Source organism: Bos indicus x Bos taurus, chromosome 16, assembly GCF_003369695.1.
Source record: "Bos indicus x Bos taurus breed Angus x Brahman F1 hybrid chromosome 16, Bos_hybrid_MaternalHap_v2.0, whole genome shotgun sequence".
NCBI lineage: Eukaryota > Metazoa > Chordata > Mammalia > Artiodactyla > Bovidae > Bos > Bos indicus x Bos taurus.
Window position 1 is genome coordinate 27,545,036 of NC_040091.1, and position 13,753 is coordinate 27,558,788.

The 13,753-nt window shown below is 38.1% G+C and overlaps 1 protein-coding gene across 1 annotated transcript in view; it reads left to right on the forward strand.

Annotated features, from left to right (window-relative positions):
• The window catches only part of DNAH14 (dynein axonemal heavy chain 14), a 376,162-nt gene that overhangs the window by 148,056 nt on the left and 214,353 nt on the right, over positions 1 to 13,753 (forward strand). The window contains exon 26 of the mRNA XM_027564099.1: positions 11,639 to 11,726. Within this exon, the coding sequence (XP_027419900.1) occupies positions 11,639 to 11,726 (88 nt within the window). The remainder of the gene's footprint in view (positions 1 to 11,638; positions 11,727 to 13,753) is intronic.

Below are 13,753 nucleotides of genomic sequence, written 5' to 3' on the forward strand. Positions count from 1 at the left end.
TTATTTCCTAAGATGCATGCATGCATGCTAAGTCGCTTCAGTCGTGTCCGACTCTGTGCGACCCTAGGACAGCAGCCCACCAGGCTCCTCTGCCCACAGGATTCTCTAGCCAAGAATACTGGAGTGGGCTGTCATTTCCTTCTCCATTTCTGAAGAAAGCTATCTTAAAATATTTCCTACTTTTTGTGGATTCATCCATTTCTTTTGTGTTTTTAATATCTATCATGTATTTTGATGCTCTGTTGTTATTCATAAACTTCTTTGTAGAGTGTTTTTTTAGTCAAATATCAGTATTTATACCAGTTAGTATTTTTTATTTAATACTAATAATGCCATGCTTGTTTCCATAATCACAAAAATTTATAACACTATGTTATTTTTAACATTTCTGTGTCATGTAAATATTTCTTGAATGAAGAACGGATTTTAATTCTTGCTTTTATTTTTTTTTACTTTCTACTAATACTAAAGTACTTTTCAGTGCTGGTTAGTATGTATGCCCGAAAGATCCATTCTCTGCCTTTTTTTTTTTGGTCTTATGTCCGTCTGGGATGCTCATGTCCATGAGTGCTCATATACATGGACTTCTTACCCTCTAGCTCCCAGTTGGGTAGGGCAAATGTGAGACTCTCTGTCTGCCTTACTACAGTTTTGACAGACTCTTAAGTTCCTTTACCTAAAGTCACAGCTTTTGACAAATGGCCCTTCTCCAAAGTCCCCAGCCCTCACCAGTTTCCAGTAATATTGTTCCCCTTATTCATTCAATCCTTTGGTAACAATGACCCCCATTTGCTAAAATGTGATACTTCAAGCCCTGCTGGTTCCTTTAACCCTGCCCTCATCCTCTGCAGAGTGTACCTTCATTAAACTCTCTTCAAGTAATCTTTTGAATGTGCTGTTTCCTGCTTACTGATATGCTGCCTTTAAGCAGTTATTTTTATTATCAACTCATTTGGACTCCTGCTTGCTATCCTGTTGTTTTCTAACTGGACTTTTGGTTTGGGGTTTTCTTTTCACTTACTATTGTTAGACTGAGTTTCTTAATCTCTTTTATTGTAGCTGTGCTAAAGTTACACTTTTTTTCCTAGTGAATACTCAATATTTTAATATACTTAGTGAAGCATTTTAATCAAATTCTATAGTATCTCTGATTTTTCCCCAAAGAGCATGAGTTAATTCATAATTCCCTCTCATCACCTTGTAATTATTTAGGATTTTATTCCACATTGCTCTTAGTTCTCTATTTATAGGTCAATACTTATCCATGCTTGGGCTTCCCTGGTGGCTCAGATGGTAAAGAATCCATTTCCTGGGTTGGGAAGACCCCCTGGAGAGGGAATTGCAACTCCAGTACTCTTGCCTGGAGAATCCCATGGACAGAGGAACCTGGTGGGCTCTGGTCCATGGGGTTGGCAAGAGTTGGACACGACTGAGTGACTCACACTTTTAATTATCCATGATTAGCAAGTTTGTGGTTTGTTTTGTTTTAATTTACTTCCTCATTTTAGTTTTTCTATTGGAAAGGATTTCTGCTCTTTTTCTTGTTATTAATTTCCCTAAAATGTTTCACCATTCTTGGTTATCTGTTCATATTTATACTGGCTAGTCCCTCTTCTCCTACAAACAAATATTAGTTTCTAATTACAAATATTAGTTTCTAGTATCTGTACCTATCAGACTGTAGGTATTGCTTGACAAGCAGAATGTGTAGGACCTAGTCCTGAGTAGAGAGAAGAGTAAGTAAGTAAGAGAAAAGTAGCTTCTCTTTCAATGTATGGAGGTTGCTTTTCATTTCTGCTGGCAGTCACAAGCTACCCATGACATTTGACTGCCACTCTAGTTCCAGCACTGTTTCATTATTTTATTTCTTATGGAAAAATGCCAATGTCAGCTTTCTTTATTTCCTTCCTTCCTCTCTGTACTTCCTTCTCCTCCTTTCTTTCCTACAGTCTTTTAAAATGTGTGGAGTTATTTCAGGCTTCATTCTGCTTCTCTGTCCAGCCCCAAACCTACGAGAACTCTACCAAACACTTCCCTGGATTTTCATTCTGAATGGCTAATAGCAGCTCAGGATGGGGGAAAGGGGAATTGGAGGAGGCAGAGGCCCATTCGTTTCCCTATTGAGAAAGCCCTCTCTTAATTAATTTACCTAAAGATTTGTCCTGGGCTCAAATCTCAACATTTTTTCCATCTGTTAGGAAATTCTCAAGTTTTTAATGCACTAGAACATACTTTCTTGTTTTCCAACTCTTTATATGTGTAATTTTTCATGTATTTTCTCTCATTTGAAGGAATATGGTTCAGAATGAAGATAGGACTGTTTAGTTAGAAATCTTGATCCACTTTCTCCTGATAGATTTTTTTAAACTTAGAACAAATATTTCCAAAACTATGGAGGAAATAAATTATACTGCACTTGTGTGTATATTCATATAAATATAAACATGGAAAAAATAAATATCAAAATAAAAAGCAAAGAACTAACAAAACCCAAGCTAAATATCATAAATATTCATGCAAGTGTGTTTATTAACTGTTAATAAAAATGTTTTGTTTTGGGAGATGCTGTTTGGGAGATACAGCAATGCAATAAGTTATGAAAGAAACAGTAAAGGTATTTCATGAAACAGTGAAAATAAGGCCATTAAATTAAATAAAAGGTCATTTTAATTGGTGAAAGGTGCATTTTCCACTGATATTACTTTGAAATAATTAAGAAGTTATTATAAATATACTTCTCAGCAGCAAAGATAAGAAAGTAATACAAATAGACACTGTAATGCAGCAAACATTTAAAGAATATTCATTTAAAATATTCTAATAAATGTTGATAAATTTTTAAATGAAGTAATTTAAGCATTAGAAGAAAATAAATTAATTTAGAGTTGAGAATTTCTAAGGCATGATGTCAGAGATAAAGCACAAGATTGAAGAATTTCACCATGTAGAAACTTTGAAGTTCTGTATGAAAAAAGAAACTCACCATAACAATATTAAAACATGTACTTTTGGCACATAATAAGTGTGGTGTTAAATTAAAATGTGGGGATATTTTTCATAATTATATTTTCTTCATTACTTTTTAAAATTAATTATTTATTTAATTGGAGGTTAATTACTTTACAATATTGTAGTAGTTTTTGCCATACATTGACATGAATCAGCCATGGGTGTACATGTGTTCCCCGTCCTGAACACCCCCTCCGAACCCCCTCCCCATCCCATCACTCAGGGTCGTCCCAGTGCACCAGCCCTGAGCACCCTGTCTCATGCATTGAACCTGGACTGGCAATCTATTTCACATATGGTAATATAAATGTTTCAGTGCTATTCTCTGAGATCATCCCACCCTCACCTTCTCCCACAGAGTCCAAAAGTCTGTTCTTTACATCTGTGTCTCTTGTGCTGTCTCGCATATAGGGTCATCATTACCATCTTTCTAAATTCCATATATGTGCGTTAATATACTGTATTGTTTTCTTTCTGACTTACTTCACTCTGTATAATAGACTCCAGTTTCATCCACCTCATTAGAACTGATTCAAATACATTCTTTTTAATAGTTGAGTAATACTCCATTGTGTATATGTACCACAGCTTTCTTATCCATTCATCTGCTGATGGACACCTAGGTTGCTTCCGTGTTCTGGCTATTGTAAACAGTGCTGCGATGAACACTGGGGTACATGTGTCTCTTTCAATTCTGGTTTCTTCAGTGTGTATGCCCAGCAGTGGGATTGCTGGGTAGTATGGCAGTTCTATTTCCAGTTTTTTAAGGAATCTCCACACTGTTCTCCATAGTGGCTGTACTAGTTTGCATTCCCACCAACAGTGTAAGAGGGTTCCCTTTTCTCCACACCCTCTCCAGCATTTATTGTTTGTAGACTTTCTGATAGCAGCCATTCTGACTGGCGTGAAATGGTACCTCATTGTGGTTTTGATTTGCATTTCTCTGATAATGAGTGATGTTGAGCATCCTTTCATGTGTTTGTTAGCCATCTGTATGTCTTCTTTGGAGAAATGTCTGTTTAGTTCTTTGGCCCATTTTTTGATTAGGTCGTTTATTTTTCTGTATTGAGCTGCAGGAGCTGCTTGTATATTTTTGAGATTAATTCTTTGTCAGTTGTTTCGGTTGCTATTATTTTCTCCCATTCTGAAGGCTGTCTTTTCACCTTGCTTATAGTTTCCTTTGTTGTGCAAAAGCTTTTAAGTTTAATTAGGTCTCATTTGTTTATTTTTGCTTTTATTTCCATTACTCTGGGAGGTGGGTCATAGAGGATCCTGCTGTGATTTATGTCAGAGAGTGTTTTGCCTATGTTTTCCTCTAGGAATTTTATAGTTTCTGGTCTTACATTTATATCTTTAATCCATTTTGAGTTTATTTTTGTGTATGGTGTTAGAAAGTGTTCTAGTTTCATTCTTTTGCAAGTGGTTGACCAGTTTTCCCAGCACCACTTGTTAAAAGAGATTGTCTTTTCTCTGTTGTATATTTTTGCCTCCTTTGTCAAAGACAAGGTGTCCATAGGTGCGTGGATTTACCTCTGGGCTTTCTATTTTGTTCCATTGATCTATATTTCTGTCTTTGTGCCAGTACCATACTATCTGGATGACTGTAACTTTGTAGTACAGTGTGAAGTCAGGCAGATTGATTCCTCCAGTTCCATTCTTCTTTCTCAAGATTGCTTGGACTATTCGAGGTTTTTTTGTATTTCCATACAAATTTTGAAATTATTAGTTCTATTTCTCTGAAAAATACTGTTGGTAGCTTGATAGGGATTGCATTGAGTCTATAGATTGCTTTGGGTAGTATACTCATTTTCACTATATTGATTCTTCCAATCCATGAACATGGTATATTTCTCCATCTATTTGTGTCCTCTGATTTCTTTCATCAGTGTTTTATAGTTTTCTGTATATAGATCTTTTGTTTCTTTAAGTAGATGTATTTCTAATTATTTTATTCTTTTCGTTGCAATGGTGAATGGAATTGTTTCCTTAGTTTGCCTTTCTGTTTTCTCATTGTTAGTGTGTAGGAATGCAAGGGATTTCTCTGTGTTAATTTTATATCCTTCAACTTTACTATATTCATTGATTAACTCTAGTAATTTTCTGACGGTGTCTTTAGGGTTTTCTATGTAGAAGATCATGTCATCTGCAAGCAGTGAGAGTTTTACTTCTTTTCCAATCTGGATTTCTTTTATTTCTTTTTCTTTGATTGCTGTGGCTAAAACTTCCAAAACTATGTTGAATAGTAGTGGTGAGAGTGGGCACCCTTGTCTTGTTCCTGACTTTAGGGGAAATGCTTTCAATTTTTCACCATTGAGGATAATGCTTGCTGTGGGTTTATCATATATGGCTTTTATTATGTTGAGGTGTGTTCCTTCTATGCCTGCTTTCTGGAGGGTTTTATCATAAATGGGGTTTAATTTTGTGAAAGGCTTTCTCTGCATCTACTGAGATAATCATATGGTTTTTATCTTTCAATTTATTAATGTGATGTATCACATTAATTGATTATGTAAATATTGAAGAATCCTTGCATCCCTGGGATAAACCCCACTTGGTCATGATGTATGGTTTTTTTACTATGTTGTTGGATTCTTTTTGCTAGAATTTTGTTGAGGATTTTTGCATCTATGTTCATCAGTGATATTGGCCTGTAGTTTTCTTTCTTTCTTTTTTTTTTTTTGTGGCATCTTTGTCTGGTTTTGGTTTTGGTATTAGGGTGATGGTGGCCTCAAAGAATGAGTTTGGGAGTTTACCTTCCTCTGCAGTTTTCTGAAAGAGTTTGAGTAGGACAGGTGTTAGCTCTTCTCTAAATTTTTGGTAGAATTCACCTGTGAAGCTGTCTGGTCCTGGGCTTTTGTTTGGAAGATTTTTGATTATAGTTTCGATTTCCATGCTTGTGATGGATCTGTTAAGATTTTCTGTTTCCTCCTGGTTCAGTTTTGGAAGGTTATACTTTTCCAAGAATTAGTCCATTTCTTCCAAGTTGTCCATTTTATTGGTATATAGTTGCTGATAGTAGTCTCTTATGATCCTTTGTATTTCTGTGTTGTCTGTTATGATTTCTCCATTTTCATTTCTAATTTTGTTGATTTGATTCTTCTCCCTTTTTTTCTTGATGAGTCTGGCTAATAGTTTGTCTATTTTATTTATCTTCTTAAAGAACCAGCTTTTAGTTTTGTTGGTTATTGCTATAGTCTCCTTTGTTTCTTTTTCATTTATTTCTGCCCTAATTTTTAAGATTTCTTTCCTTCTAATAACCCTGAGGTTCTTCATTTCTTCTTTTTCTATTTGCATTAGGTGCAAAGTTAGGTTATTTATTTGATTTTTCTCCTGTTTCTTGAGGTAAGCTTGTATTGCTATGAACCTTCCCCTTAGCACTGCTTTTACTGAACCCCATAGGTTTTGGGTTGTTGTATTTTCATTTTCATTTGTTTCTATGTGTATTTTGATTTTTTTAAAATTTCTTCTGTGATTTGTTGGTTATTCAGAAGTGTGTTGTTTAGCCTCCATATGTTTGTATTTTCAACAGTTTTTTTCCTGTAGTTGACATCTAATCTTACTGCATTGTGATCAGAAAAGATGCTTGAAATGATTTCAGTTTTTTTTAATTTACCAAGGCTAGATTTATGGCCCAAGGCTAGATTTATGTGATATATCCTGGAGAATGTTCTGTGTGCACTTGAGAAAAAGGTGAAATTCATTGTTTGAGGGTGAAATGTCCTATAGATATCAATTAGGTCTAACTGGTTCATTGTATCATTCAAAGTTTGTGTTTCCTTGTTAATTTTCTGTTTGGTTGTTCTATCCATAGGTGTGAGTGGGGTATTAAAGTCTCCCACTGTTATTGTGTTACTGTTAATTTCCCCTTTCATACTTGTTAGCATTTGCCTTACATACTGTGGTGCTCCTATATTGGGTGCATATATATTTATAATCATTATATCTTCTTCTTGGATTCATCCCTTGATCATTATGTAGTGTCCTTCTTTGTCTCTTTTCATGGCCTTTATTTCAAAGTCTATTTTATCTGATTATGAGTATTGCTACTCCTGCTTTCTTTTGGTCTCTATTTTCATGAAATATCTTTTTCCAGCCCTTCACTTTCAGTCTATATGTGTCCCTTGTTTTGAGGTGTGTCTCTTGTACTGCATATATAGAGGTCTTGTTTTTGTATCCATTCAGCCAGTCTTTGTCTTTTGATTGGGCATTCAACCCATTTACATTTAAGGTAATTATTGATAAGTATGATCCCATTGCCATTTACTTTGTTGTTTTGGATTCGAGTTTATAAACCTTTTCTGTGTTTCCTGTCTAGAGAAGATCCTTTAGCATTTGTTTAAGAGCTGGTTTGGTGGTGCCGAATTCTCTCAGCTTTTGCTTGTCTGTAAAGCTTTTGATTTCTCCTTCATATTTGAATGAGATCCTTGCTGGGTATAGTAATCTGGGTTATAGGTTTTTCTCTTTCATCACTTTAAGTATGTCCTGCCAATTCCCCTCTGGCCTGAAGAGTTTCTGCTGAAAGATCAGCTGTTATCCTTATGGGAATCCCCTTGTGTGTTTTTGTTGCTTTTCCCTTGCTGCTTTTAATATTTGTCCTTTGTGTTTGAGCTTCATTAATTTGATTAATATGTGTCTTGGGGCTGTTTCACCTTGGGTTTATCCTGTTTGGGACTCTCTGGGTTTCTTGGACTTGAGTGGCTATTTCCTTCCCCATTTTAGGGAAGTTTTCAACTCTTATCTCCTCAAGTATTTTCTCATGCCCCTTCTTTTTGTCGTCTTCTTCTGGGACTCCTATGATTCAAATGTTGGGGCATTTAACTTTGTCCTAGAGGTCTCTGAGTTTGTCCTCATTTCTTTTAATTCCTTTTTTTCTTTCCTCTCTACTTCATTTATTTCCACCATTCTGTCTTTCACCTCACTTATACTCTGTTCTGCCTCAGTTAATCTACTGTTGGTTCCCTCCAGAGTGCTTTTGATCTCAGTTATTGCATTATTCATTATTGATTGACTCTTTTTTATTTCTTCTAGGTCCTTGTTAAATATTTCTTACATCTACTCAATCCTTGTCTCTAGTCTATTTATAACTCCCATTTTGTTTTCAAAATTTTGGATCATCTTTACTGTCATTATTCTGACTTCTTTTTCAGGCAGACTCCCTATCTCCTCCTCTTTTGTTTGGTTTGGTGAGCATTTATCATTTACCTGCTGAATATTTCTCTGCCTTTTCAATTTGTTTAGATTGCTGTGTTTGGGGTGGCCTTTCTGTAGGCTGGAAGTTTGTGGTTCCTCTTTATTGTGGAGTTTTCTCCCTGTGGGTGGGGTTGGACGAGTGACTTGTCAAAGTTTCCTGATTAGGGAAGCTTGCGTCTGTATTCTGGTGAGTGGAGCTGGATATCTTCTCTCTGGAGTGCAGTGAAGTGTCCAGTAGTGAGTTTTGGGATGTCTATGGGTTTGATGTGACTTTGGGAAAACCTGTATTTTAATGCTCAGGGCTGTGTTCCTGCCTTGCTGGAGAATTAGTGTGGTATGTCTTACTCTGGAACTTGTTGGCTCTTGGGTGGAGCTTGGTTTCAGTGTAGGTATGGAGGCTTTTGGATGAGATCTTGTCAATTAATGTTCCCTGGAGTCAGGAGTTTTCTGGTGTTCTCAAGTTTTGAATTTAAGCCTTTTGCCTCTGACTTTCTGTCTTATTCTTACAGTAGCCTCAAGACTTCTCCATCCATACAGCATAGATGATAAAATATCTAGGTTAATGGTGAAAAGATTCTCCACAGTGAGGGACACCCAGAGAGGTTCACAGAGTTACATGAAGAAGAGAAGATGGAGGAGGGAGATGGGGTGACCAGGAGGAGAAGAGGGGTGTCAAAAGGAGAGAGACCAATCTAGCCAGTAATCAGTTCCCTATGCTCTCCACAGTCTGGAACACCCAGAGAGGCTCACAGAGTTACACAGAGAAGAAGGAGGAGGGAGATAGGGGTGACCAGGAGGAAAAGAGGGGGAGTCAAAAGGGGAGAGACCAGTGTAGGCAGTAATCAGTTCCCTAAGTGTTCTCCACAGCCCAGAACACCCAGAGAGATTCATAAATTTAAGTAGAGAAGAGAAGGGGAAGGGAAGAGATAACAAGTGACCTGGGGGAGAAAGGGGAGAGTCAAAAGGGGAAAAAGCAATCAAGCCACTAATCACACCCCTAAGTAAAAATGGGTACTGAAGATTAGATTCTTAAAGGTACAAAATGGTTAACAAATACCAAAAAGCAAAGATTAAAAATCTAGAGTAGAAATTAGACTCTCAGTAATACAATATTAAAAATGCAAAACAAAATCAATCACAAAAATTATAAATATATATATATATATGAAATTTACTTTAAAAATAGGGTCTTTTTTTGCAAGGTAATAGTAGGTTAGAAAAATGAAAATTAAAGGAGTGATAAAGAACTTTAAAATTAAAAAATGATAATAGTAAAAATATATCTAGCAATTTCTCTGGAGCTGTTGAGGGCAGTATGGGGTCAGTTCAGTTTCAGATAGTTCCTTGTTCCAGCTTATACTTCTTCTTAAGGTCTATAGAGAAGACCCCTTCCAATGCTTAGTCAATGTTAACTACAGGGTTTTAATACGTTGCACCTGTCCCTTCCAGAGTGGTTCCCCCTTCTTTGTTTATTTTGGCTTCCTCTGTTTGCAAGTCTCTTCAGTGTCTAATTTCTGCCCTGACATAAGGCGGAAAAGGTGGTCACTTATTTAGGCTCACTTGTTCAGTTGTATTGTGGGGAGGGAGGAACACTGCAAACAAATATCACTGGTGTGTGTGGGGAGTGCTCCCAGTGTATGGACCACACTGGGTTTGCTCCAGCTCACAGTGGTGTGTGCTTTCCCAGTCTACACTGCTCAGGCTCTGCTGGGATACTGTCCAAAGCAGGCCCTGCATTTTATGCACTTCCCAGGTCTAAGCTGCTCAGGTTCATGTTCTCGGGTACTCCGCAAATGCACAGACTTGGTTGGACGTGTGTTCTGTGCCCTTCCCAAGCAGCTCAGGCAACCAGGTTCTTGGCAAGCGCACTGTCCCAGGTGGTGTCGTAGCATCTCAGTTTCCCAAGTGCGCCACGAGAGCGCTGTCTCAGGTGTGCTGTGTGTCTCCTCTGGGGAGCTGGTCTCAGGCTGCAACCCTCCAGGCAGATGTCAACCGTCCAGGATCCCAGGAAGACTTGGTTAGCAACTGGGAGCCTGCTCACAGTTTGGTGGAGTACGCCGTCTCTGGGGCAGAGATTGCCCCTTGCCTTCTGGCTCTGGCTGTCACTCGCCTGCCTCTCTGCTTCTGGTGGGGGAAGGGACGGGTCCGCAGCCAGCTAGGTCTCCTTTGGTATTCATTCAATCCTTTATTCTGTGAGCAGGCCAGGCTGCACCTTATGTTAGAGCTTTACGCAGGAAGGTTCTCTCATTTTTTTTTTCTCTCTCTGGCTATCTCACAGTTTGGGTTGCTATCTCATGTTAGCTCCCTCAGATTGTCCCCAGGGCATTCAGGTCTGGTCCTTACCCTAAGCATGCAACCTGCTCCTTCTTGTCCAGCCCCCGCTAGCTGGTGGCGTACACAGGCGTCTGGGCTACTTCTCCGCTGTCAGTTGCAGTTAGGCACCTATTCTGTGGGTTTTTTTTTTCCTCTCCCAGTTATGTTGCCCTCTGAGATTCCAAAACTCCCCACAGACCCACCGATGAGAGGGTGTCCTGCTATTTGGAAACTTCTCCTCCTTCATGACTCCCTCCCCAGGACAGGTCTCCATCCCCAACTCTTTTGTCTCTCTTTTTGTCTTTTATATTTTGTCCTACCTCCTTTTGAAGAGAATGGTTGCCTTTCTGGGTGCCTGGTGTGCTTTGCCAGCATTCAGAAAGTTGTTTTGTGGAAGTTGCTCAGCATTCAAATGATCTTTTGATGAATTTGTGGGGGAGAAATTGTTCTCCCTGTCTTATTCCTCCACCATCTTAGGACCACCCTCCCCTCTTCATTACTTTTAAAAGTTAAATTATAATTACTTTTTAAAGTTAAATGTAGGGCTTTACTGTTAAAAATCACCTGATCATTTCAGTCCAATATTCAATTTTGTTGAAATTATTTCAAATACTGTTTTTACCATTGATAGTATTAGAAATTCAAAGCTAATAGGTGTCATCTCCTAGTTTAATATAGTCCCAGGTGGCACTAGTGGTAAAGAACCTGCCTGCAAATGCAGGTAGACACGAGACACAGGTTAGATCCCTGGGTCAGGAACATCCTCTGGAGGAGGGCATTGCAACCCAGTCCAGTATTCTTGCCTGGAGAATCATATGGACAGAGGAGCCTGGTCCATAGAGTCACAAAGAGTCAGACTGAAGCAACTTAACACACATGCACACCATCCCAGAAACTCAATGGTTTTATTGGAAATGTGCAGATGATGTTAAAGAGGAATTTAAGGAATATACATTATGCATGAATTAAACCTCTATTATCTCTGCTTTGTTATTTATATACCTAAATTAGAACAGAAAACTCAGGGAGCCTAAAGGAAAATTCCTGTGTTATCTTATGCTTAATCATTAAATGGCCACAATCAGTGATTAAATATAAATATTATAAATTTTTTTTTTGCTTATAGATTTATAAGTCAAGGAGTTGATGACTGGTACTACCAACAGTTTTCCCTATGGGTGCTGTCTCATCCAGGACAAGTGGTACTCACTGTGGTAAGTAAATACTTCTTTGATGTATCAGTATTTAATCTGTAACTACATGCCCAGAAAACAAAGATTTAGAAATAAACCATTATGAAGGTTACTGATATATGTAACTCTGAACTGCATCAAAAAATAAAATGGAGAGATGGTTGACTTGATGGACAGACACCTGACAAAGTAAATATTAACGTTTATTAAGGAACATAGTGATAGGTATATGGGTATTCATTTTATAATGTCTTCAACTTGTCCATGCTTTTAGAAATGTTCAGGATAAAATGTTGAAGGAATATAACTCGTGAATTATTTTGTTGTTTGTTCAGTCATGTCTGAATCTTTGTGACCCCATGGACTGGAGTCCACTAGACTCCTCAGTCCTCCACTATCTCCCCAAGTTTGCTCAAACTTGTCCATTGAGCAAGTGATGCTATCCAACCATCTCATCCTCTGTTGTCCCCTTCTCCTCCTACCCTCAATCTTTCACAGCATTAGAGTCTTCTCCAGTGAGTTGGCTCTTTGCATCAGATGGCCAAAATATTGGAGCTTCAACTTCAGCATCAGTACTTCCAGTGAATAGTCAGTGTTGATTTCCTTTAGGATTGACTGGTTTGATTTCCTTGCAGTCCAAGAGACTCTGAAGAGTGTTCTTCAGCATCACAGTTCAAAAGCATCGAGTCTTCAGTGCTTAGCCTTCTTTATGGTCCAACTCTCACATCCATACATGACTACTGGAAAAACCATAGCTTTGACTATTCATACCTTTGTCAGCAGAGTGATGTCTCTGCTTTTTAATACACTGTCTAGTTTGATCATAGCTTTTCTTCCAAGGAGCAAGCATCTTTTAATTTCATGGCTGCAGTCGCCAACTGCAGCGATTTTGGAGCCCAAGAAAATAAAATCTGTCATTCTTTCTACTTTTTTCCTTTCAATTTGCCATGAAGTGATGGGACTGTATGCCATGATCTTAGTTTTTTGAATGTTGAGTTTTAAGCCAGCTTTTCACCCTCCTCCTTCACCTTCATCAAGAGGCTCTTTAGTTCCTCTTCAGTTTCTGCCATTAGAATGGTATCATCTGTTTATTTGAGGTTCTTCATATTTCTCGTGTCAAGCTTGATTCCAGCTTGTGATTCGTCCAGCCTGGCATTTTGCGTGATGTACTCCGCATATAAGTTAAATAAGCAGGGTGACAATATACAGCCTTGATGTACTCCTTTTCCAATTTTGAACCAGTCTGTTGTTCCATGGCTGGTTCTAACTGTTGCTTCTTGACCCGCATACAGGTTTCTCAGGAGACAGGGAAGGTGGTCTGGTATTCCCATCTCTTTAAGAACTTTCCACAGTTTATTGTGATCCACACAGTCAGACTTTAGTATAGTCAATGAAGCAGAAGTATATGTTTTTTAGGAATTCCCTTGCTTTTTACACAATCAAGCAAATGTGGCAATTTGATCTTTGGTTCTTCTGCCTCTTCTAAACCTAGATTGTACAACTGGAAGTTTTCAGTTTATGTACTGAAGCCTAGCTTGAAGGATTTTGAGCATTATCTTGCTAGCATATGAAATGAGCATAGATGTATGGGAGTTTGAATATCATTTGGCATTGCCCTTGTTAGGAACGGGAATGAAAACTGACCTTTTCCAGTCCTGTGGCCACTGCTGAGTTTTCCAAATGTGCTGGCATATTGAGTGCAGCACTTTCACAGCATCATCTTTCAGGATTTGAAATAGCTCAACTGGAATTGGATCACCTCCACTAGCTTTGTTCATAGGAATGCTTCCTAAGGCCCACTTGACTTCACGCTCCAGGATGTCTGGCTATAGGTGAGTGACCACATTATACTATTTTTTTGTATGGTTCATCTGTGTATTCTTGCCACCTCTTCTGCTTCTATTAAGTCCTTGCCATTTCCGTCCTTTATTGCGCCCATCCTTGCATGAAATGTTCCCTTAGTATCTCTAATTTTCTTAAGTGATCTCTAGTCTTTCCCATTCTATTGTTTTCCTCTATTTTTTTGCATTATTCACATAAGGCTTGCT